Source organism: Cucurbita maxima, unplaced genomic scaffold, assembly GCF_002738345.1.
Source record: "Cucurbita maxima cultivar Rimu unplaced genomic scaffold, Cmax_1.0 Cma_Scf00005, whole genome shotgun sequence".
NCBI lineage: Eukaryota > Viridiplantae > Streptophyta > Magnoliopsida > Cucurbitales > Cucurbitaceae > Cucurbita > Cucurbita maxima.
In genome coordinates, this window is record NW_019272021.1 from 1884665 (window position 1) to 1911008 (window position 26344).

At 34.6% G+C, this 26344-nt stretch overlaps 2 protein-coding genes across 4 annotated transcripts; one reads left to right on the top strand and one right to left on the bottom strand.

Annotated features, from left to right (window-relative positions):
- Positions 1-1530: 1530 nt before the first annotated feature.
- LOC111480019 lies at positions 1531-8446 on the top strand. Of its 3 annotated transcripts, XM_023124977.1 has the most exons (4): positions 1532-1974; positions 6257-6356; positions 7349-7438; positions 8145-8446. In XM_023124977.1, the coding sequence occupies exons 1-3, from the start codon at positions 1704-1706 to the stop codon at positions 7419-7421; spliced, it is 444 nt and encodes a 147-aa protein (XP_022980745.1). In that variant the 5' UTR covers positions 1532-1703; the 3' UTR covers positions 7422-7438; positions 8145-8446. The 3 variants fall into 3 exon arrangements, with proteins under 3 accessions (XP_022980742.1, XP_022980745.1, XP_022980743.1); XM_023124974.1 differs by lacking the exon at positions 8145-8446 and having other exon boundaries at positions 1531-1974; positions 6257-6391; positions 7349-7427; XM_023124975.1 differs by lacking the exon at positions 8145-8446 and having other exon boundaries at positions 7349-7609.
- Positions 8447-9327: 881 nt separating this feature from the next.
- Positions 9328-10925, bottom strand: LOC111479966 (transcription factor MYB26-like). Its single transcript, XM_023124897.1, has 3 exons — positions 10718-10925; positions 10452-10581; positions 9328-10294 (listed from the first exon to the last, which is right to left on the bottom strand). The coding sequence occupies exons 1-3, from the start codon at positions 10848-10850 to the stop codon at positions 9517-9519; spliced, it is 1041 nt and encodes a 346-aa protein (XP_022980665.1). The 5' UTR covers positions 10851-10925; the 3' UTR covers positions 9328-9516.
- Positions 10926-26344: the final 15419 nt, after the last annotated feature.

The window sequence follows — 26344 nt, forward strand, 5'->3', positions numbered from 1 at the left end:
AAGGTGCCCATGTACAGATGATGACGACATCGTGAGTAGAGACTGTGACATGTGCATAGGGTAGACTCATATTAATTTTTAGTCATATGCATGTGAAGAAATGTTTCAGACTCGTATGGATTAAGGCTTACCTGTTATGATTTTTTTTGGTTGTGCGTCGAGACTTAAGAAAAAACTCTTAGGACTAAAGCCCAAGAAACCTAGGAATCTAAGATGACTCTCTTAGAACAAGGGTCTTAATTCTGAAGTTCTTTTCATTATGAGATCTTGGATCTTGATCCATGTTCTAGTTCTTATTCTCGCTCTTAGTTCTTTATCTTTGTCCTTATTCTTGTTCTTGGTTCTTATTTTGTTCCCTCACACACTCCACCTAGGATTTATGGTACAAGACATGAACATGACAACCTATGTTCAAGGCTTCATGAGTTTCAATTGACATAGTTTGAACCTTCATCCAATGGTTCATGTGTTACAAGTGATGTAGTCTTAACTTACATCTAGAACTTCGTGCGTTTTCTGAGATATAGTCTGAAACTTACACCCAAGACTTCTTACGTTCCAAGTAGTGTAGTTAGGAACTTGCATCCCAGGCTTTATATGTTCTAAGCAATGCAGTTTGAAAACATTTGCCCAAGTCTCCATAAATTCCAAGTGGCATAGTCTGAATACCTATACCTAAGATTTCTTACGTTTCAAGCATTGTAATCTAAAACCTACATCTAACCTATTCCCAAGTCTCCATACATTCCAATCGACATAGTCCGAATACCTATGCCCAAGGTTTCTTACATTCCAAGCAGTGTAATCTAAAACATACATCTAAGGCTTCATATGTTCCAGTGATGTAGTATGTAAACTTACATCTAAGGCTTTTTACGTTCAAAGCTATGTAGTCTAAGTCATGAGCATGTTATACCGTGGGAGGTCAAAGGGTTTCTGATTCCTAAGACCTTGGTCCTTTGTTCATGAGTGGCACCTAACATTCTTCTTGTCTTGGTGGAAGTAGAACTTATCATTGAACTTTTCTTTAAGTTCTTGTTCTTAGACTTTTTTCTTGGTTCTCGAATCGTAGGTTCTTGCTTTAAGGGTTATTCTCGAGGTACAAATCTTGACTTACTTTCTTAATCCATATTTCAAGCTCATAGGTTGTGAGCCTTTTATCCTAACATGAATAATCATCAACCTATTATAAAGTCATAACGCGCTCTTTAAAAATTCTGGAAGAATCTTGAATCTTAGTTAAGGGTAACTTTGTCCTCTCGGGTAAGCCTTGGCTTATGATCCTAACTGTTCTAGAACCTTTGAAATTTTGTATAATACTTCGTAAGGTCATACTTAAGTTTTTCATAACCTTGAGAAATCATTAGGGTTTTGAAAACTTTTTATCGGTCTCTTAAGGACATTTTGGTCATTTATCACATTCCCGTAGTTTAGGCTCTCAACCTCTTCCAAAGTTGTTGAAATCATGGTAAACTTTAATGTTCTTATAAATAGGTCTCCCTTAAATCCTTTTAAGTCATTTGGAGGGGGTTTTGAGTTGTTTTAAAAGGAAAACCGCCACCAACCCACCCGAAATTTTCTTTCTTCCCCTTCGCTCTTCTGCGACAGCCACACCAACCTTACGTTTTTCCGCACACTGTCACCAACCTCACCGCCGCGCCTATATTTGATTTCCATGTGTTAGTGAGCTCATTCTTTTGCGCATGGCGTCCAAACTTCTGATTCGGACGGGAAATTCTTTGATGAATCGATTGCGATTAAGTTCGACGCTTCAGAATAACTGGATTTGGAGTAGCCAATCTCTGTCCCAGGGCCATGGTGTTGATGTCACTCCGATGCTATTTCCTTCGGTCTCTAAGCATCAGACTGCTCACCATTTGCAGCAGAATGACACCGAATCATTGAGAAAGCTCGAATCAGAAGGCATTTTCTTCCCTTTCGGTCTTCCGTCGCTCCGGTTCTTCTTGCCCGACGGTATGCTATCGGTTTCTGTGGCGTCTTAATTTTTCTTATGAGTTTACAAGTTGCTTATTTTAATGGAAACACAGCTTGATTAGTTAAGGTATCTGTTCCAATTACCACTCCCACATATCATGAACTAAAAAAAAAAAAAAAAAAAAAAAAAAAAAAAAAAAAAAAAAAAAAAAAAAAAAAAAAAAAAAAAAAAAAAAAAAAAAAAAAAAAAAAAATCTGATTAGAATGTCAGGATGGAAAATGTAGAAGGCTCATTTAATATGCAAATTTCTTTGCTACATAGTAGTGGATTGGATTTCTTATAGGAGATGCTGAAGCATGGATGATAGTTTGTTTTTTTTTTTCTTTTTTCATTTAACATTCTGTATGCGCCCATTGAACATTGAATTGCGTCATTTTCTGTTCGATTATGCTACGGTTGGTTTTTTACAGCAAAGTAACTCCTATATAAGATGCTTAGATGCAAGTTTGTTGTATGTACTTTGGTAAGGGGCCTCTGAATGCCACGGTGGTGCCTATATTTCAAATTACGAACGCAAAATTGCACCTATATTATAATATTTCTTTAAATTTATGCCAAATGTTGAACTTAGTTTTTTCATTATTCGAGGGGTGCCCCAAGGTCTTGAAGTATGATAATACAATAATGTCAAGAAACAGACAGAGATGCCAAATAACAATCATATCTGATAAATCCCCTGCAGGGTGAAATTGGGGGCATGATCCGGTCCTATGTCATTATTCGCTTTTCGGTAATACTAGGCAACTTTTTTGTAAAAAAAATTCTAATGCTGTATTTAGATAATGTACCCTATTTTCACATGTTTACATCTTATATTGTTTGTGAGGCACTCATTATCAGACAGCATTTGCAGATGGTATGTTGACCAAATTAACCGTTGGTTCAAAAGTTTGAAAGAAAGGTCTATGATGATTAGCCACAACTACTTGTAGTTCAGAAATAATGATATGGTAGCATCAGGGTTCTATGTTCTAAATATATGTGCCTCTGGTTGTGAGCCATGAAATGCAAATGCTGGCCTTGATTAAGCAACCGAAAAAGAATGCTTTTTTATACTGCATCTTTTTGTAGTAGTTTCTAATTTCAATTAACTGCCCTATATAATCATAAGTGAAAGTGGGATTGTCAAGTGTTTCTTAACGCCATAACATTTTGCCACTCTTGAGGCTAAGAGAAAATTTAGGATGCCAAAACTCTTAGTCAATCATCCAAGCTTTAGAGATGAGGGCTCAATTAGTCTTGAGAACCTTTTTGGCAGTGAAGATACTTGCCTGCCCATGTCTTTCCTTTACTGTGATAATGTGGAGGGGTGTGTGTCTACTTATTCTATAATTAACTGACTTTGGTTTTGGAAAATATCATGTGAGCCATGTTTTTCTGTTGAAATATGATATTGCAGCTGAATTCTCCGTATTCTTGCTACTTTGTGGTATATCTAACCGGAGAAAAATTTGAGGATCTTTATTCACTCCTTGAGGACAAGGTGTGTTTTGTGTCAGAGTAATGGATGGACTAAAGAGTCGGGATAATATGGTAATTATGAGGGTGGTTTGTTGGGTGTTTCTCAGGGAGATCTGGCAACAAGAGAAGGTAGACAATATTGAGATTGCATAGTATGAGTTGCTCAAGGGAGGGAAGGTTTAGGTGTCAAAGCTCTCATTTTCAACCTTGTAGAGAGAAATCTCTCTTTAGCATTCTTAAGATGTGCACTGCATATTGAGGATCCGGAATAAAGAAAAACTTGTTTTAAGTTGTTTGTAAATACTATGACCTTCCTATCCAAGATTACAATTTTCCCTCCACACCCCTTCCCAACCTTTCCTTACTCATCTCCATGGCCAGTAGACCTACTCCGTTTACCCATCCATAGCTGCTCACCCCTCATCTGAAATTTCTCTTTGGAGCTACTCTATACAGGATGTTTTGATTGATTGCTAGACTTTTACCATAGCTTTTGATATGCATTTCATGGAAGCAAAGCAAAAACCGAAGAATCCAACTGATCATCCTCCCATAGCCTCTCCAGCACATGTAATATGAATTTGTTTAATCCCTAACCATGTTGATGCATATACGGTTCATGCTTTTAGACCTATTAGTCTCATTCCATGCTTATAAGATCATTGCCCGAGTTTTATCTAACAGGTTGAAAAAGGTTTTGCCCTTCACCGTTGCTGAAAATCAGATGGCTTTTGTTAAAGGAAGATGGACAATGGGTGCTTCCCTTATTGCCAATGAGATTATTGATGATTGGCGTGTTCTAAAGAAATCAGGTTTAATCTTAAAGCTTGATTTCGAAAAGGTTTTTGATAAAGTTGATTGGGGCTTTCTAGATGCTATATTTAAGGCTAAAGGCTTTGCCACTCTGGCGCAAATGGATATATGGTTGTATTTCTAGCAAAATTACTCTATTTTTATTAATAGGCGTCCAAGGGGAAAGATTATACCTTCTCGTGGTGCTCGTCAAGGAGATCCTTTGTCTCCATTTCTTTTTATTCTTGTTTCAGATTGTCTTGATCGTCTCTTGTATGATAGCATTTGTTTGGGTGAATTGAAAAGCAACACCTGTGGCACCGGTCGTACCTCATCCCTAACAGTTAATCACTTACAATTTGCTGATGATGCATTATTATTCTATTCCATGGATGACAAGGCAATTGAAAATCTTTTTTGATGTTATTCATCTTTTTGAGCAGGCTTCAGGTCTAAATATCAACTATGGCAATACATGTTCCTCCAGAGATTTTTGATCGATTGGCACAAAAATTTGGGTGTAAAGTGGGTTGCTGGCCAGCTGTTTTTGTTGGTCTTCCTGTGGTAGGCAACCCTTCCAATACTCGTTTTTGCAACCCTTCCAATACTCGTTTTTGGCAGCCAGTGATGGAGAATTTACTAAACAAGCTTCACGATTGAAATTTTCCTTTATTTCCAAGGGATGTAGGCATTACTTTTTTACTGTCTACTCTTTCTAGTATGCCTACATATTTCTTTTCTCTTTACAAAATGCCTACCACGATTGTCAATTCTGTTAAAAAGTTCTCTCAAGATTTTTCTGGGAGGGTCTACTGGGACATGGAAGCATGCATAAGGTTTAGCGGTATGCTACACAAATTCCCTCCCAGTTTGGGGAGGTTGGGGATGTTGGGCATTAGCAATCTGAAGCGTAGGAATTTGGCTCTTTTGTATAAATGGATTTTGCAAGTTCTTTGTGAGGGCGAAGTGCTTTGGTGTAAAACCATTAAGGCTAAATATTATTCATTGGATAGATGGATGCCTTTCAACAATGGCCTACTGACGCTTATCTGGGATCATCAAAAGCTCCATGGACTTCAATTTCACAGCTCAACAGCCTATTAAGAAAGTGTTGGGCAATGGTAATAACCTTTCATTTTGGCATGATATTTGGACCAATGATCACACTCTAGCTTCACTATATCCGAGACTTTATAGACTACCAAATTATTCCCATGCTTCTGTGGCCGATGTCTGGAATGCTGGTAATGGAAGCTGGAATTCGCAGAAATCTTCAGGAGGATGAAATAAATGAATGGGCTTCTCTCTCTCATTTTCTATGATCAATCTCATTATCCTTGATGAACCACTCATGGTAGTGGACTTTCGATTCTTCTGGATTTTGCTGTACATTCTATGCTAGACTCCCTTATGTTACTAAGGGTTCTTATCTCAATTCTCTGGATTCAGTTTTTTCAAATCCTTTTGGAACTTAATGCCCTTTGTCTCCCTCTCACCCTCCTGGTGTATTATGTGCCATGCTTTCTCAGAATTGCCCAATCATCTATTTGGTTACTATTATTTTGCTAATCAGTATTGGAATTATATTATGCAAGCTTTTGGGTGGAGCACGCCATTGCCAGTAAACATATTTGACATGCTATCCATGATTTTCATTGGTCATCCTTTCAAGGGGAATGCGAAAACACTTTGTTGGCTTTTAATCGCTCCTATTTTTGGTCTCTTTGGTGCACAAGAAATGGACGGATCTTCAACGACACTTGATGTTTCTTTTAAGTTCCTTGATTTAACTCTCTTTAATGCTTTCCATTGGTGCAAATGTTCACACCCTTTTACCGATTATAGTCTTTCTATCTTATTAAACAATTGGAATTCCCTTGTAACTCATTGTTTCGTGGGCTTTTCATTTTATTTATCAATGATATATCTCTCTTTTTCTTTTCTTTTTTTAAATATATATATATACACAATTATTTTCCCTTCAACTTTTTTTTTTTCTTTCCGCAGGAGATACTTCTTCGACTCAAGAACCAATGCTCTTATTTCCTAAAAGGACTTTTCAGCCTAGCACCATCAGGCGAAAAAGGAATCATGGATTCTTTGCCCGGTATCTATCCCTTTCCTTTCCTGCATGTTTATCATTTATGTAATGTTTTTACTAATGAGAACCTATAATTTGCAAATAATGTTTTTCTTTGCTTAAACATGCCCAGTAGAGCTTTATGGTTAAGTTTTTTTTTTTTGAGGGAGAAGCATGGGAATTTCATTGATGAATGAAATGAAAAAAAAAAAGAAAGAAAGAAAAAAAGGAGCATAAGCCCTCCCAATCACCAACAGGTATAGGTGGATTATAAAAAAGTTCGCCAATGAAGTTAAAAAGGGAACAAAAGCCCTCCCAATCACCCGGTAGAGTTTTGTGGTTTAGTTTTTTTTTGAAATATCTGTTTGTTTACCCCAATAAATAAAGAGTACTAAAAATAATAAAATCCACAAAATAGAGTTCAGTTGCAAGCAAGCCAAAAGATGTTAAGTAGAAACTTCCAAATCCATTTAGCAAGGGAAGCATCATTCCTTATTGGTAATTGAAGCATAGAAAGAAATGAATTGGCAAATAAGAAAATGTGCCTGGAATGAGTGTATGCCTACCACCCTTAGAAATATACGCACAATTCCAATTCTGAAGTTTGTGGTAGATTCTTTCAACAACCAGCGGCCAAAAGATAGAACTCTTTGGATCCCACCCAAAGGGAGACCAAAACAGTTCAAAGGCCAAGTATACCTAGCTTACAACCAAATTTCTCATTCGAAAAAGATAATCGTGACCGGTCAATGTAAATGTCAACATTTCACTCTTGCCATAATTTATATTCAACCGTGAAGTAGCATCATATGTTGTCCAGCTTCCTGAATACGTAAGTAGCTTATCTGCATTGATTGTGGCCTTTGGAGTTAAAAAAGAGAAAAAAAGCTACCATCCTACGAAGATTTGTTTAGCTGGCTCGATTAGCTTTAGAGGGAAGGTGGTTTGTAATGCCAAATTAAAATGTAACAAATCATTTCAAAATGTGCATTAAAAATCTCATTTTCTTCTTTGAGCAGCAAAGCAACCAAGGGTGGGCGGAAAGTTATTGCTCGAAGGATTGCAAAGGGCCGATCAAGAATAACTGCATAATGTTCATCTCAAGTCAGGTTCATTTGAATTGCCCTGCGATTATCTTGTGTAGGCTATGTTAGTTTTTTTTAACTGAATTGAAAGAATGTACTCTCTGGGTGAATAAGATGCAAAAAGGAACAAGATGGGAGGATTTAAGCCATTTTAAGACTAAAATCTTATCTGAATTCTTGCTAGGTTTCACATAACATTTTTTTTTTTGGTTTAAATATTGTTATCTAGCAAATAATAATACAAAAAATATTATTTTGGTCATTAGAAATCAATTATAGACACTAATATAATTAGATTTGCTCTTCATAGACAAATTTGAAATTTGCAACCCTAGATAAGATCGGTTCTAGATATCATTTTCTATCATATAGGAAAGGTTGCTGCACAAAAATGTACTTCTAAGTAATTGCTCCATAGATCCTATATATTTCTGTATTACAAAGAAATCATGTAACGAAGGGGGTTCTTATTTGTACAAATGGTACTTCGAACTTAGAACAAGCATGAAAAAATTAACTGTACTTCTCTATCTTTTGAGTTGTTCGGTGGATTTTTCCATGTACTTTTAGTGACCATTTAGGCCATTCCATTTCATTTGTCTCTTTTTTTTAATCAAAATTTTTAAGCATGATTCTTTTGTTCACCAAGTCTCTTAAAGTCTGGTCATAAATTTGTATCAAATGACTGAACTTTTTTTTTTTTCCTCTTTCAAATATGGGTTGTATTAAGCTGTCCAAGCTATTTGAGATGGTTGCATTTTCAAAAGTGTCAAAGATTTATGAGAAGGCAAAGAGGAGTTGACAGGGAATTTCTACATTTTCGAAGACTAGACATTAAAACTTGAAACCATTGGTATACAAAGCTATACGTAGTTCAGTGCCTATCTTTGGACACTGGAGGATGCAGTTTGCCATAAATGCACCACATTGTTGTCCAAAGCGAGGCACCATAATTCTGATAGGCCTCTCAACCTACCCGCCCTTTTCTCATTCCTGTCCTGCTTCTCAAGTGACATTTTCCCGTATGAGGCACCAAAAAAAACCAACGAATCGAGTATAGTTTAACTAGTTAAGACGTGTCAATATGAATATAATTCAAATACCGTAAAATCTGAACTTTGAAGCAAAAGATGAGAGGTTAGAGGTTTGGTTTTTTCTCCAAATCTTTCTCCAAAAACAGATTTTTATCAATTTTATCGTGTACGATGATGGCAAGAAAGTAGTTTTCTTAATAAAATAAATAAATAAATAAATAATCCTTTTGATTTAATATTATATGCTTGGAAAAATGGCTCTTTTCAGCTCTTAGAAAGTGCCAATTTAAACCTCACCAAATTCTATATTTTCTATATTTGCTTGTCTTCATTATATTTCTGACGCCTACCCTCTTCATTTTTTATTATTCTATTTCATTTTTTTTTAAATATACATTTACTAAAAATCAAATGAATATTTTTTATGTTAAATTATAAGTTCTTAAAATTTTCTCTTTAATCCCTAATCTTTTTAACTAATTTTTAAAAAAACCATACATGATATCTTAATTAGAAACACGTTAAAAAAAAGTGGATTATTTAGAAAAACAAAAATATTTAAGTTGATCAAAAATATTTAAGTTGACAAGGAGACAAACAAGATACTATATGGTACGATAATTTATTTTATTTTTTTGCTTTAACTCAGAAGCAAGAAAAAAATTAATCCCATATTTAATTAGCATAATCAAGCTTGTTCAACCATTAATTAAGAGCTTCTAATTACTTTTTTTATGGATATTTTTAAGGTCAATTTTCATTTTGTCCTTTGTTTGTAGGGTTGTTTTGATTATACTTAGGCTACAAATATAGGATATGGTCAGGAATGTAGGAACCATGAGATAGTAAAGAGAAAATATATTTGTGGAATTTGAAGGTGAAACAAGGCAATGTATTTATAGTACTTGATCAAGCATTACTTTGTAAACAACCTGAACTAGCAACTTTTAGGTTCTTTCCCTATGGACTACCTCTTACCTTCTCAAACATACATATCAAACCAAAATAATTGCATTTTTTTTTCAATTATTACTTACCTACACATATACTATGATGTACCTACGTATCCTACACTCCCCAGCTTAACGAAACTAGATTGCTCGATAATTCCGATAGACCCAACAATGACGACGACGAGGAGCACGACGGGATCTGCAAGATCGATGACATTATCTTGTCAATTTGCTCCATTGCCATTTGATTGGCTGCCAAGCATTGATCTTGTGGGTAGTAACCATTTGGAAAGCTTGATAATTTGGTAAATGGGTCAAGATCTTGCAAAGGAGCTGAAATTTGTGGAATTGATGACCAAAAATTTTCCTCACCAACTTCGCATAATTTTGCGGGATGCAAAATCGAACCATCGACGTATTGAGGTAGTGTCGTCGTTGGAGTGACAAACTCTCCGCTTGCAACCATTAGTTGATCGGAGTCGAGCGATTGGGGATGGTAGCCGCCCAATGACTGCCACAATGGAGGGCTGTGAGGTAAAAAGTTGGTTGAGGGGGACAAGGAAGGCAGCAAATGAACCAAATTGGCATTTGGATTGAGATTGGTGAATTGCTGAAGCTTATAATCAATGAGATCATAACCAGGTTGTATCGTTGAAGTTGGAAGACATGGCTGATCTTGATGGGCTGAGGTGGTCAGAATCAAATTAGGGTTTGCATTGAGAATAAAGAAGCCCTCATTATTAATGGAAACATTAGGGTTTTGGAGATGGCCAGGAAAGGTGGCCAAAGCTGAAACCTCATGAGAGATCAGCTTCTTTTTTACGTTCGAATTCCAAAAATTCTTCACTTCATTGTCTGTTCTTCCCGGTAATTGCTTTGCTATCTGAGCCCATCTGAAAGAAACCCAAAAACAAAAAGAGGTTTGGAATCAAAGTTGATATCTTTTTTTCTCTCTATATTATAGGTCGGTCAACATTTTGGGTAATTTAGTATCACCAAGATAATCAATTTGATTGTTGAGAAATTAGAGAGTAAAAAAGAGAGAGACACCTGTTGCCAAGAATGCTATGAAGTTGAACAATGAGGGCAGCTTCTTGGGGGGAGAAGCTCCCACGTTTAAGGTCGGGTCTTAGATAATTTATCCATCGAAGCCTGCAACTTTTCCCGCATCGTTGTAGGCCTTCAAAACATACCGAAAAATTATTTGAAGGAGAAACAGTATGATTGACCCATTCGAATCTATATGATCAAATTTACCGAAACTCGAAAGCTCGAGTTTCGTAATAATTGTGAGGGGGAAAAGAGAAGGTAATTACCAGCAAGCTTAGGGACAGAGCTCCAACAGCCATGGCCATAAGTAGAAATGTAATTGACAAGCTTCTCATCTTCCTCCGGTGACCACAGCCCTCTCTTCACCTTCTGTTTGTTGCAGCAAGAATGGTGCCCCATATCCTCTCTCCCTTAGAGGGTTATGTTTTAGAGAGAGAAGAAGCAAAGAATGAAGTTAGAAGAAAGAGAGAGTGAATGACATTATGGGAGTGTGAAGGGAAAGGGAAAGGGGTAATGAATTTAATGCAGGGGAAGCTGTACGGTTGTGGGCCGCTTAGGGCTCATGCCAAATGCCCTACATCCTCTCCTTTTCGTGTCTACCAAATTTTTTTAGTACTACCCAACTATGAAAAAATATTCTATACCGTTTTACCTCAACTTTAAGGGTATAGGCTCGATAGGTGAATATCTAAATGAAAAAATAATAGTAAGATCCCACATCGATTGGAAAAATAAACGAGTGTCAATGAAGATGTTTGGTTTCAAAGGGGACTAGACTGTTAGATCGCACACCGATTGAAGAGAAGAATGAGTGTTAGCGAGGACGTTGGGCCCCGAAGGAGATGGATTGTGAGATCCCACATCAATTGGAGAGAGGAACGAAGTATTCTTTATAAGATTGTGGCTAGCGATTGTGAGATCCCACATCGGTTGAAGAAGGAAATGAAACATTCTTTATAATGGTGTGGAAACCCTTTCCCTAACATACTGCATTTTACAATCGTGAAGCTACGGTGATACATAACTGGTCAAATCGGATAATATCTACTAGTAGTGAATTTGAGCTATTACAAATGGTATAAGAGCTAGTCATTAGATGATGTGCGACACTTATCGGAGTAGGGTTAGACCTTCTCCATATTAGACGCGTTTTAAGAAATCTTGAAGGGAAGCCTGAAAGGTAAAGCCATCAACTAGTTGTGGGCTTAGACTGTTACAATAATTTAGTGGATATGACATGTTATCATCTAAAGATCGATAATCTCAACCTTTTACTTGTGCAGTTATTTGACTAAAACGTGAAACTCTAAGTATTTGTACTATATGATTAGTAAAAATTTGCACTCTATTTAGGAACTAGTACTACTCTAGAACCCACTAGAGAGACGAAAGAATACGTTGGCCACACGTGGTGGCATGGCACTCGTGCTTTCGAGGGGGTCCTTCGGGACTCTTAAGAATATTTTTTTATTAATTATTTATTAAGAAACAAGCTCTACCAAAATCAAACCTTTGCTCTTTATACTATGTTCTCTACCATTAGAAAGCGAAATGTTGTCGGATGATCGTCTCATCATGTAAGATCAAGATCCAACGGCTTAGAAGAAAATCTAGAAAAAGAGAGAGAGAGAGAGCGCGCGAAAATGGTTAAATTGTAATGCAAAATTGAGGTAAGCAACAAAAACGGATAAGTAAGCAAAAATGTATCATAAAAATGATCCAACCTACATTTTTGCTTATTGCCATTATTTGACACGACCACCACCGATAAACACAACTACTATCATTTTTTTACTCCATTTTCATTTTTGTAAGATATTTTGGATCGACCGTGAATTTTGTGTTGGTTAAGTTGATGTCCGAGCAATACGAATAGATTTGACAATCTAATTCAGCTCAATCCAACACTCCTTTATCACAATCGCACTTTTGATGACAGCGGACTTGCGATTCTGCGGTATTCACTTTCCAGCAATAAGTAAGTTAAGCCAATTCGTTCTTACGTCGCCTACGGCCATTCTCGAGCCTCTGGCCTTGGGTCAATAAGAAAGTTTTAGAAAACGGAGGCAGAGAGATTTAAAAAGAGAGTTTTGAAAGTAAGATTTTAAATATTAAAATTGGTGTTAAATATGATGCAAGCAAAATGGCAACAACAACGACTTACAACATATAACTATCGGGTAGGGGATATGATTGTCCAATACTCCTTTTTGAGTTAGATTTAGTTGTCGAGTTGTTTTTTTTTTTTTAATTACATTAAAAAATCATACTTCTTTACAATACATTAATAACTAAATTCTCATAAAACTCAAATATCAAACATTTATAAGTCACAACTAATTAAAATCGGTTACAAACGTTAAATATTTTTTAATCTTCACAATAGTCTTAAAAGTAGAGTAGACTAGGGTTGGATAGTAATTCTATTTTCGAGTTGCAAGAAAATGTCAATCTGCGAATGGACTCAAATTTTTTGTTTTTAAAAAATTCAATCCAGCCCAACCCAACCCAAACCAAAAATAAATAAAAAAATACCTCGTACACGACCCAGTCCACACCCTCCCTTTATCTAAACTACCCATACATACCCACTCTGGCCATTCAACCTTCTGTTTCTGAGTGTGTGAGATATAGAGAGTGAGACGAACGCGATCAGTCTAATTTTCCTCGGGTAACAACATCGGCGAGATCGAAGGAACAACTCAGTGTTCCATTGAGAATGAGGCACTCGTAGAACAAACATGATATGATATGTTGAACAATATGACAAGTTGAATGATATGACATGTTGAATAATACGGACGTTGGAAGATATGATATGTTATGTTTTATGACATATATGACACGTGATGAAATGTTTTGATATGAAGCACAACCTTAGAGACATGTTTTGCTATGTTACAAATGAAATGAAATGGAGAAAAATGGGGGTGTCTTACAAGGTTTAATTAATGTGAAAATGTTGGGATCTCATGCATAAATGATATCACATGCCTTGGATATTTCTCATTACGATGAGTATGGACCGTACATTATAAAAATGAAAATGATTGTCATGTTTAACATGATGCTACAATGGCCACTATTCCTTCCTAGTGTTCAGTAACAACACTAGAGACATTAGCCCTACCAGTACGAGGACTAAGGGATGTGTGAATCGCTTGGTGGGTCCATATTCACACGTATGAGCGGTGTGTAAGTAGTAAATACACATCCGATGACTCGAATAAGAAAGTTATCTAAGAGAATACAGTTTTAAATGATAGGTCCCATTCATATTTTATGTGTGTGCATTCCCTAACCTTAAAATAAATACTCAAGTCACATGCTATTTTTATATTTCAGGTAAAGGTAAGACACCCTATATAGTTGACGATGGCATCACATCAAAGACCATGGAACCTACATAGGGTAGTTGAATTTATTTTTCATATACTTTAGGATAGTGTACGTCACTACTATTTTAATACTTTCTTTTGTTTTATTTTAATTTTCTTTAACTATTTTTCTTTGTTTTACTTTAAGACTCTGAATTAAACGTAAAAGTCCATGACAGTGTATTATGAAATTATTTTAAATGAATGTTTAAAAAGATTATATAATATACACGATAGAGACTCTAGTTCTCTTTAGAAACTAGGGTCATTACAATTAATCACATAACTTATATGACAAGTAACACATTGTTACTTATATTTGAGTTTACATGGTTAACTCCTTTGAGCTTATCTCTATTTAGGGTTCCGTCGTTGGACTTAACTCTATATTTGGGTTCATATTGTTTAGGCATAACCCTATTATAATCACATCATATAAATGTAAGGAATGACATCAAATATCTAACGATAATTACATCATACACATACAAGAAATGACCTTGCAATCCTTAGAACACAACAACCCTAACAGAATCATTTCATATACATGTAAGGATTGTCTTTACAAACCGTTGGGATAAAACCCTAGTAGAATCATTTCATATACATGTAAGGAATGAACTTACAAAGCATTAGAACACGACCTAAGTAGAATCATTTTATATGCATGTAAAGAATGATTTTAGGGCAATAGCTAGCAGAATCATTGCAAATCTAAAAGAGTGACCTTTCATGCTATGGTTGAAGCACAAATAAGTGTAGCACATTTTACTTTTAAGCTTTAAGCCTTAATATGCAATCTCCTCCCTAGGCTTTAAACAATATTATAGTTTACTATTCATATTATAGCTTTACTCATTCCATTTATAGCTCAAACCCTACAAGTAGATCCTAAACTCTACATAATAATGTCTTATGCCTATGTTTATTCTAATTCATAATACCATAAGATTAGATAAATTAAGTAATACTTAATCATTTTTCGACTCGAACTATAATATAAAATACTCTCTTAGACTTTATATTAAGCTTTTTTTCCCTTCAAATTCTTCGAATCTACAAATTAAAATTAGTATAGTAAGTATATAGATAATGAAATTATATAAAATTAAATTTTACCCATATTAAATTTTTACATATGAGATCCATTTTTTACTTTTTCCAAGACCAGAGAGTTAGAGTAAAAAGGGTGTTTCAAAAAAGGTTAATTGGAGCATAGTGGAGTTATGAATTATTGTACTCTTGTTTTTCTATAAAGATGATAGAGTTTGCATGGTTTTCTTCTAGAAAAGTCAATATCATGTCCTGCTCTTTGCTTATATGATCAAATATATCAAATTCTCAACATGTCTTTACACAAAATCAAAACCATTTCCTTTCTATATCCTCTCACATCATAATACAATTTTGTTTTATTCTCTCTTTTATTTTTCAAATATGATCTCGTGTTTAGACCGAACTACACCTACCTTCAGTACATTTTATTTGATACTCGTTTGATGTGAGATCTCATGTCGGTTGGAGAAGGGAACAAAACATTCTTTATAAGGGCGTGAAAACCTCTCCCTAATAGAAGTATTTTTAAAACCGTGTGACTGACGACGATACGTAATTGGCCAAATCGGATAATATCTGCTACGAGTGAACTTGAGTTGTTACAAATAGTATCAAAGTCAGTAACCCGATGGTGCGAGGCAAGGGTTGAAATAGGGCTAGACCCTCTCATAGTAGACCCGTTTTAAAACCGTGAAGCTAACGACGATACGTAACAGACCAAAACGAACAATATCTGCTGGAGAGGGGAGGGGAACAAAACATTCTTTATAAGGGCGTGAAAACCTCTCCCTAATAGAAGTATTTTTAAAACCGTGTGACTGATGACGATACGTAATTGGCCAAATCGAATAATATCTGCTACGAGTGAACTTGGGTTGTTACAAATAGTATCAAAGTCAGTAACCGGATGGTGCGAGGCAAGGGTTGAAATAGGGCTAGACCCTCTCCATAGTAGACCCGTTTTAAAACCGTGAAGCTAACGGCGATACGTAACGGACCAAAACGAACAATATCTGCTTTCGGTGGACTTGAGTTGTTACAAATGATATCAAAGTCAGTCACCGAGTGGTACGAGATACGAGAAAGAGTAGGACTAGACCTTCTCCATAGTAGACATGTGTTAAAGCCGTAAGGCTGACGGTGATACGTAACAGGCTAAAATAGACAATATTTATTAGGGGTAAGCTTGAACAGTTACATTTTGATTTTTTAAATTTAAATACATAGATTAATTAGTTAAACCTAAGTATACTTTCAATTAAGAGGTTATAATTGAAGTATACATCTCCATTATGTGTCCTAAAATTTTAAGAGAGAGAGAAACATATCCTATTAGTCACCTAGTGATTAATACAAGACGAAAACCTAGGAGACATTTTTGTGAAGCTATGTCCAATGTCATCTCACCATCATCCCATCAAATAAGGAACAACATTTTACCATCTTCATCAAGTGCTTGCTTCAATATTTGGTGAACATTTGAAAGATACATTTATGTCATTTGCTCTTCCAATAATTTTTTCTTTATTTGTATTGCGCTCATTAATCATTAATAATTCAATCACTTATTTATTTATCGATACAAGGTAGCTTATTTGTTAATATTAACATTATATTCTTGAATACTAATTTCGATATAGCAAGTTTACAGATTAACATGAGTCTTTCTAACATGTTTTGTCCTCATCTATATATATTCTAGAAAAAATTTCAGAAACAAAATAAGTTTAACTATAGATTTCCATCCAAAAAAAAAATACGTATCGTTGGTATAGGTAGTAACTTTCAATACTTTTAAGCATGTCCCAGGTATTCTATCTTCAAGGTCACTCTCGTTCAGATAGACCTTTAGTTCAAACATGCATCGTTTGAATTACGAATCCTTATTTAAATCTTGGGCATGAGTCATTACATGAACTTATTGAATTATCACTATTTTTCGTAATGGATTCAAACCTCAAATCTTTTAATTGCATATTCATACTTTATATCAGTTGATTTATGTTGAAAATGTATCAAACTATCTGTATAGTGGGACAAAAGAATGAAGCTGCTAAGGAATAATATTTAATGCTAGGGTACCATATTAAACTTGATTATGTTCACATTTAATGATCTGAATAAAGACAACAAAATTTAATTTTATACTTCGACTGTTCATTCAAATAATTAATGCAAATAATATTGTCTTTATGTTCCTTGTTTGTTCATACTCAATAATTCCTCAAAATACGAATCACTTTCAAATTGTACGAGTCAGTGTTAATTTCGAAAATTAGGTGCAGCAGAACAGGGATTTGGTCCCCATCCAATTATTAAAAAATTAGAGATTAAATAATAGAAAATGTTTACGGACATTTATTATTATTTTCCTTTTGACTTATTTTTTTTTTATAAATATAGATAATTGTAACCGTCTTTGTCCTCTTTAGCACGTTACATGTCCAAGTCATTTTCACGATTTTAAAACGCGTTGGTTAAAGATAGGTTTCCACACAATTATTGAGAGATTCTATATCGGTTGGAGAAGGGAATGAAAAATTTCTTATAAAAGTGTGAAAATCTTCCTTTCGCAGACGCGTTTAAAAAACTGTGACGTTGACGGCGATATGTAATGGAAAAAACAAACAATATCTACTAGCGATAGGTTTGAGCTATTACAGTTGGTCTTAGAGCTAAGATACGAAACAGTGTACCAGCAAAAACGCTAGAAACAACTTTAAAAGATGAACCGAGAGATCTTGAAACGAATCAATATCTTACAATTGATTCTCTAAATTATTTAAATAATGAATTAATTATATGATGATATTTTTGTTATTAAATTAATTAGTCATTTTAAAATTTGTTTGACGCAAGAGATTAAATGTCTACGGGCAATTGGATGAATTTGAATATAACTTTTTTGATAAGGTATGGTGAAATCCAAATGAATGACATGTCAAATAATTTTAACATTTATTTATTTATTTAAATATATTTGTAGATAATCAAAAAGAATATTACGTAGGACCCAAGTTTTGGAAAATGTTTCCCTTTTTCTTGTAAATGAAGTGAGCAAAAAAGGGTCGTTGACCAAAGTGTCAATGGAACACCCTTGATTTTGTATCCTTTATCGAACAATTCTAACAAGTTTTTTCCGAACTTTTCGAGAAATACTCTCAACCGAGAAATTAAGTCATCAACTTTTAAGATAGTAATTTATGTTCTATTTACAAAAAGAGACCATTATGATCCACTTAAATTATTAAAACTTTAAATTACATATGTGTTTAGATGGATAAGTTTTTGAAATTTGAATTTGTGGATGGCACGTCAGAACTTATTTTATGCTAGTTTTAAAGTGTAATTAGTTGATTTCACAAAATTATTTGTATTTGAGTGCATACCTCGAGCATTTTGTACGAACTAGAGTATTTGGTGGAAGTAAAGAGTCAAATGAGCATGATTTAGAGCTTTGAAATCAAAAGAAGAGGTGTTGTAGCTAATAAACTTGAGACATTGTCAACAATGTCTCAGCACTCGAAACACACCAAATAAATTATGAGATCCGAGGCACTATGTTTCAATGGTATAACTTTCGATGACACGCTATTCCTAGCACTTGATTAGACTTTTTGGAGAAGGAAGACCCTATTTCGATTTCTACAAATTTGTTTGTAGTTTATGTTATAGATGTTTTCTATGGGTTTAGGTTTTGTATTAGTGACCATGAGTAACTAAACTCTTAGTTCTAGGAATTGATGTGGTCTCTACACTTTTGATTTAATTAACTTTTGACTTCATTGAATATTTTATTTCAGTCATGTTTTTGTCTACCTGATGTTCAAGCAAAAAACGGAGGCCGTTTAAAAGATTGAGGTAAGAATATGCACGATTTAGAGTAGACATAAGAGTTATGTCAACGTAAGGCGTAAAAACTTGGAGTTTGAAGTAAGCGACAAGGTATTCTTGAAGGTGTCTATAATAAAAGGCGTCTTGAAGTTCAAACAAAAAGGACAAGTTGAGCCCATACTTCATCGAATCATTGACACACTTTGGATTGAATCAGTTGGTGACGTACATATTAGCTCTACCACAATCCCTCTTAATGGTGCATAACGTATTCCACATATCAATATCTCGCAAATACTTAACTAACCCAATGCATGTTAGAAATTATAACCCTCTACCTATAGACGAGGACTTGAGTTATTCCAAGCTTAAGGTACTTTCGAAGATGGAAGTTTCTTTCCGATGTGTATGATGCACCAACCAATCTTTTTTAAAAAAATAATAAGAAGAAGAAGAAAAAAAAGAAGGTTTTCCCACATTTTGAGAGTTAGACTTATAAATAAGAGGTCTATTGTCTTATCAATTCACAACAATTACTTCATTTCACTCCACTTGGGTGGTTCGAAGCCAGTTGAAAAATATATTTTATGATGTCTCTAGTTCAGGTTTTCGGTTGATCCAGCTTAGGTTTGATATGCTTGGACCCTTTTCAACCATTTTTTACTCTTCGAGAGACGTATTTCATGATTTTTAAGCTATGGGGACCTTATGAATTCTTGTGTATCATATGCATTAGGACACTTCTCTGTTATGATTAGTACGGGCATGATTTGACAGCCTTTATGTTCTCCATGATGTTATGCACTCTCTTTCCTTCTACAGTGTCTGACATCCTGTTAGCAAATTCTAGCTCGACGAGGCAGACCTAGGGAGTACACGAGCCCACTTGATAAGTCTATGCGCTCATATGTGGCCATGTATAGGAAAGTACTATGCATTCAACTCCGCCCGGACTGGAAAGCTACGCAAGGCCATGTCATGTTGATTTTAAAAAGATAGGTCCCATTATACGGTATGTGTTTGTACCAATAGTAGAATTACTTTTACGATGTAACATATAAATCATGTAAATCTGTAAGTGGAACAACTCACCATGACGGTGTAACATTTGACTACTTTAGACAAACCTAAAAGGAATTTCATGCACATCTTCTCATTTCCAATCGAGATTGCTTAAGGGTTGTAATAAATAAAAAAGAACAAACAAAAGAAATGAATCCACCTTGTTGATTTAGCTCACTTCATTTCTTGGTGCTTTTATATGACATAAATTAATTAATAAATTTCTAAAGCAAATTTGAATATATCTCAAATGAGAGTGTAAGGTCAACCTTAACAAACCCTCGTCACTTAGGAATCTCTAAGAGATTTATGCCTTGGTCACAACTATACTCTCAACCAACCAAAATCATAAAATCTATTCAAATTAAACCAATCGAGAAAAAATCGAAACGAATCAAATTGTTTAGCGAAATCGTTTTAAAAAATAAATTATATTAAAAGAAGTGTTGTGCACTCTGATTGTTTCGTACGACAACATGAATATATGAATGTTCGTGAGTAGGATTAAATTGGATTAATAAAACATTATAACTCAATTTCTATATACATTTGAAAAGTGACAATTATTTAAAAGATGCATATATAATTGTATAATACTTTTTAGAATTGAAAATAAAGTAACAAGGATGGATTGTTAGTGTCGACCATTTGGAAGATATAGGTAGGGGCATGTATTGTTAGGTTCCATTTGTATACTTAGTGGAATTTGGCAGATCTTAACTAAACCGTTTACATAGACTCGCCGTGCACTTGTATGGTATGGAGAAGCTTACTTGTCTTATAATTTAGGTGCTTTATCCATTTTTCGTTTTATTACTTGTTGTTTTGTCTGGTTCAATAATACTGCTTATCTGAGTGAGTTTTATGGGTCGGCTGGACCCGAAGCATCTCAAGCTCGAACTGACCAATGAAAACCAACCATAAAAAGTTTTATTTATTTGAACTCAACTCAATTCAATCTTTACTAAAATAAGTTGATAGTCCAACTCAAACGGTATGAATTGAATTGGGTTGAATTTCATTGATCGAATTCTTCCAATCACATCTAAAATTTGAATATTTGACGTTGTTAAGGGGTATCATATGTGAATTGAATAGGAAGGAATTAGGGGAAGAATTTTGCTTATAAGTGAAGGGAAAAGAAGGTGTTTTATTGTGAAGGAAAGGGAGATACGAAGGGGAAGGATGAAAAGAAAGGATTGAGTTGCACATGCTTGCATTTAATATAAAACCAACTCTTTTGCTTTATTTGTTAAGCAATCAAGGACAATTGGTGAGGGATCAAATTTTTTTCTTTTATAAAGATTAGGTATCCACAATCAAACCAACCTTGTGAATATTAACATCGTCAAAGGTTCCGTAGTCCTCGACCCGAGCCAATCCTGAAGAAGACGGCGGTTTCCATACGCATGTCAAAATTCGTAACAGGGGTTAGAGTACGTGCCGGCGCCAGCTCTGGTTCCGCCATTCAAGGTTGATTCACCTCCGGAGCAGGGGAAGGCGACTCCCTTGGAGGCAGATTTAGATCGATCTCATTCTTTGGTAAAACAAAGGAAAGATTTCCATCATAGAGTAAACCAAAAGTGAAAGCGACGGATCACGGAGGAGAAGATTCTATAGTCTCCCGGATGTGTTTTTTTTAATTCAGTACAACATTTGATAGATCGAAAATGTGAACCTTTGACCTATTGATCGAAGAAATATGTTATAACTAGCTAAATTATGCTCATTTTGACAACAAAAACATGTACGTATGAATTTCGTTCGTTAAACTTATCACATAATTTCACCAAATATCTACAACGTACATGGTCTCGATGATGCCTCCACGAGTATGTTCTTTGGTTTCATGGAAATAACGTAATGAAGCAAACATTGTAATGTTTACTCAAATAATAATAATAATTCCGTTAAAAATAAGAATAAAATCAGATGTCAGAAGATTCATAAAATTTGAGACCTTTTGATAGCATCATGATTTGTTGCCTTTGTTGAGGATGTGTTTCCTTTAATGCATTCCCATGCACTCCATATTCTCTACGTATTCCCCTTTTTATTCGTTCTTCTTACTATTATTATTCCCTTTTCATATTCTCTCTCAACATTTCCATATCTCTACGCAATTCTTCCAACAATCCCTCTATTTAAGTTATCACCTCCATCCATTTGACCAACATACCCAATCACACTCAAAATTTAATAAACTTATTCATTATCTTAAATTATTTTCGTCGAAAACGTGTTTAATTGAACATCAAAATTAAAATTTTTTATCATAATTAAAGATCTATTACATAGGTTTTAAGATTGAACGATCTACTATGCAAAACTAACACCCCTTCTCCGTGCATGTAGCATGTGTGAGTGCCCTACTTTCCTATGTTCGGTCTCCATTTGCTAGTTTTTAATCCTGATTTAATACTAATCCTATTTTTGTGTGAATTAGATCCCACTGAATGAATTTCAAAATTTTTGGACACACCTCTTATAGGAAATCAAGCCCGAGAAGGCACGTGTCTGCGCATCCTCCCGCTTTGACCTATGGTTGTGAATCCTCCCGCCTATGGGACGCACATACGACCCATTCCCCGCACATGCAGCATGCGTGAGTGCCCTATTTTCCTTTTTGCTAGTTTTTTGTCTAGTTTTTCAATACTTACCCTATTTTATGTGAATTAGGTCCCAATTCATTTTTGGGCACTCCTCCTAGAGGAACAAGCGGGAAGGCACACGTCAATGATTTAAGTAACTATTTGGATTTCTCTCGAACAAAATTTGTAGGGATTATTTGGACAAGCATGCATGCTAACAAAACTAACTCTAGATAGATAAATTCTGCATGATTAGGGTTTATACGGAAAGAATTTGATATATTGTTAAATATACTTAAAGGTAGAAATTATAGAATTGCCACTAGATTGAGAAAACGGTTTACATGTTGAATATTTTGATTTCTTCGATGCAAGAGATGAGGAAGGAAATTTTATAAAATTTGTGTTCCGAGTGATGATGGACGTTATCTTTTCGTTGAGCATGTATGTTTATTTAATTGCATAAATTGTTGCATGTTAGCTCGAGGTCTTTTTGAGCGTAGATGGTGGCAACGTGCGAAGAAATTTAGCCATTGGCTAAAGAAAAGCACAAATGCTTCTTTTATATATATTTTCCAAGTCCACTTACAAATACAACATACATGGCTTTATATAGCGTCAAAATGAAACTATTAAAGGCATTCCAAGAGTTGTAACATTCATACTTAATGACCATAATTAACCATTATGTAATTTTAACAAAAAGTAAATAAAAATTCTTAAAATATATTAATGAAATACAATAACCTTAAAGTAATCCTACCCAAAATTTATAACATGAAATTTCATTTTTCTTCAACGTGGCATGAATTGAAATATCTTTGGATAATTTCAACAATGTTTTTTTCACATTTTCATTAAAGTATATTGTAGGATGGATGTCTCTTGGTTCATATCAAGGTGTCTTATATGCACTTTTCACGCGTGGGAGGATGAGTAATTGCGGATCAAAGTTGGTCGAATTGCCCGTTTGGATTGGGTCATGTTTTTGGGTTAGTGTTCATGCTCATGGGTTGTGTGTTGTTCTTCAAGTCGGATATGGTAGAACCAGGTTGACCTGTATGCTTGTCGTCTCCTAGAGTCGAATGTGATTCATTGTGGCTCAGGTTGACCTGTATACGTGTCATCTCCAGGTTGACTTGTGTACGTGTCGCTTACCAACCCCACCGCGTTCCGCTGTCTGTAGCTTGACAAGTGTCGTTGTGTTTCTCAACCTATTTTCTTAATAATTTAGTAACCTATTTTTTAGATCTTGGATCTAACTTGGTTTCTTCCCTAAGTTGTAGAGTTTTAATTCACCTATTGAAAAATATATTTCTTTAAATTTTTTTACTTTACCTCAAAACGAAATGAGGGTGTTCATAGTTAGCATAAAGTCATGCTTACCGTTCTTGGCCGAGCTTCCAAATCTCTGATTAAAGTCCAGATTTCGTATGAGTTTCTTCACGAAATTTGTGCAGATTCTCTCCTATATCATCATATTGAAAACTCGAGCCCCAACTCTCAAAGAATCCAACTGATCTACGAAAAAAATCAAGATGGAATACCCAAAAATCATACCTCGCATAATTCTCGATTCTTAACGGAAAGAATATGATTCAACCATCCATCTAAAGCTTTAATCTAAACATATCTCAAATCTAGGCTCTTGATCAGTCTAAAGTTTTAATGATTCAAGTCGATCAAAATTGTCTCCTCTAGTAAATAAGACGCAAAAATTACCATCTCAAAAGTTGATGTTCGATTTTCACTCTACAATTATTGAACTAAAGAAGAGAGAATATATCCGTTGAGAGCATCTCTCGAAAAGTTGGAGAAAACCGATGAGAATCGTGGAATAAAGGATACAAAATCAAGGGTTTTCCATTGACACTTTGGTCAACGACCCTTTTTTGCTCACTTCATTTACAAGAAAAAGGGAAACATCTTCCAAAACTTGGGTCCTACGTAATATTCTTTTTGATTATCTACAAATATATTTAAATAAATAAATAAATGTTAAAATTATTTGACATGTCATTCATTTGGATTTCACCATACCTTATCAAAAAAGTTATATTCACTTCATCGAATTCGCCGTAGATATTTAATCTCTTGCGTTGTACAAATTTGTCCAATATTATGTGCAGCTGTCGTTTTGAAAATGACTAGTAATTTACAGAATCACCCTTCCAACCAATTTGAATATAACGTAATAATTTAAAATGAAAATTTTATTACTTTCCTCTAATGATTTGTTTCTCTCCCTAATCGATGTAAGATCTCTCAATCTACCTCCTTCGAGGTCGATCAGCGTTCTCGTTAGCACACTGCTCGATATTTTGGCTCTTATACCACTTATAACCATCCAAACCCACCAATAGCATATATTGTATGTTTTAGCCCATTACATATCGCTATCAGTTTCACAATTTTTTAAAATGCGTCTGTTAAGGGAGGTTTTCACACCCTAATAAAGAATGTTTTGTTCACTATTTGAACCGATATGAGATCACTCAATAAATATGTGAAAGCGTAAGGGGGAAGGTGACACTCGGTTAAAGTGAACATTATCTATATTTAAAAAGAAAAATAAGTCAAAGGAAAATAATAAATAATTTCTAATTTTTTTGAATAATTAGATGGGGACCAAATCCCTGTCTCTGCTGCACCTAATTTTTCGAAATTAACACTGCCTCGTACAATTTGAAAGTGATTTGTATTTTGAGGAATTATTGAGTATGAACAAACAAGGAACATAAAGAGAATATTATTTGCATTAATTATTTGAATGAACGGTCGAAGTATAAAATTAAATTTTGTTGTCTTTACTCAGATCATTAAATGTGAACATAATCAAGTTTAATATAGTACCCTAGTATTAAATATTATTCCTCAGTCATCTTCATTCTTTTGTCACCATAGTTTTGATATATTTTTAACATAATTCGATATAAAGTATGAATATGAGACTAAAAGATTTGAAGTTTGAATCCGTTACGATTATAAATTCATGCAATAACTCATACCAAAATTTATACTCAAATTCAAAATTCAAAGGTACATGAATGAACCAATGTCACATATGAATGAGAATAGTCCTAAAAGTAAAAAGACTCAAAAAGACATAAAAGAATTGAAAGTTATTACCTTCTTTTTTTTATGGTTCAGTCATGAATTTTATAGTTAAGTGTGCTTAGGTTGGAGAAGTATTATCTCGGGTGACCTCTTAGAAATTTTCTTAAGATGTATACGAATGAGGATAAAATATGCTCGGGATAGTCTTTATTCTTATAAGTGAGGAGTAAGTAACAATACCATGTCTAGGGAGATTCAAGGAATGTCAGAGTCATTAGGTGCCAAATTTGAATTTCGAATCGTGATACGAATCCTATCAAATCAATATTTTATGATAGAATGTTAATCTCAACAAATAAGACAAATTGTATTAATGAACGCAATACAAATTAAAATTATTGAAAGAGCATATGGCATAAATGTATCTTTCAAATGTTCACCAAATATTGAAGCAAGCACTTGGTGAAGATGGTGAAATGCTATTCCTTATTTGATGATATGATAGTGAGATGACGTTGGGCATAGCTTCACAAAAAAGTCTGGTAGCTTTTCGTCTTGTATACGTCCGATCTCTGTCTTCTCTCTTCTCTCTTCTCTCTTCGTGTAGAATAGAGATTCAAGCTTTGATTCTGACCCCTTAGTCAAAAGTATATGTAGTTTTAACTAGTTAAGTTATGTTCGAATTGACTATCGAAATGAATATAAATAGAACGTGGTAAAAGTAAGTATGGTTCCGTGTAAAGGAGAGATTATATTTGAAAAATAAAAGAGAGAATAAAACAAAATTGTATTAGGAAGTGAGAGGATTTAGAAAGGAAATGGTTTTAATTTTGTGTAAAGAGATGTTGAGAATTTGATATATGTGATCATATAAGCAAAGCGTAGGACATGATATTGACTTTTGTGGAAGAAAACC

Excerpts from the sequence above, each read along its gene's own strand:
- LOC111480019 (XM_023124974.1), top strand. The coding sequence starts at position 1,704 with ATGGCGTCCAAACTTCTGATTCGGACGGGAAATTCTTTGATGAATCGA. Across the intron at positions 1,975-6,256 it reads CCGGTTCTTCTTGCCCGACG|GAGATACTTCTTCGACTCAA; the intron begins GTATGCTATCGG and ends TTCTTTCCGCAG. Across the intron at positions 6,392-7,348 it reads CTTTCCTGCATGTTTATCAT|CAAAGCAACCAAGGGTGGGC; the intron begins TTATGTAATGTT and ends TTCTTTGAGCAG.
- LOC111479966 (XM_023124897.1), bottom strand. The coding sequence starts at position 10,850 with ATGGGGCACCATTCTTGCTGCAACAAACAGAAGGTGAAGAGAGGGCTG. Across the intron at positions 10,582-10,717 it reads CTCTGTCCCTAAGCTTGCTG|GCCTACAACGATGCGGGAAA; the intron begins GTAATTACCTTC and ends TATGTTTTGAAG. Across the intron at positions 10,295-10,451 it reads CATAGCATTCTTGGCAACAG|ATGGGCTCAGATAGCAAAGC; the intron begins GTGTCTCTCTCT and ends GGTTTCTTTCAG.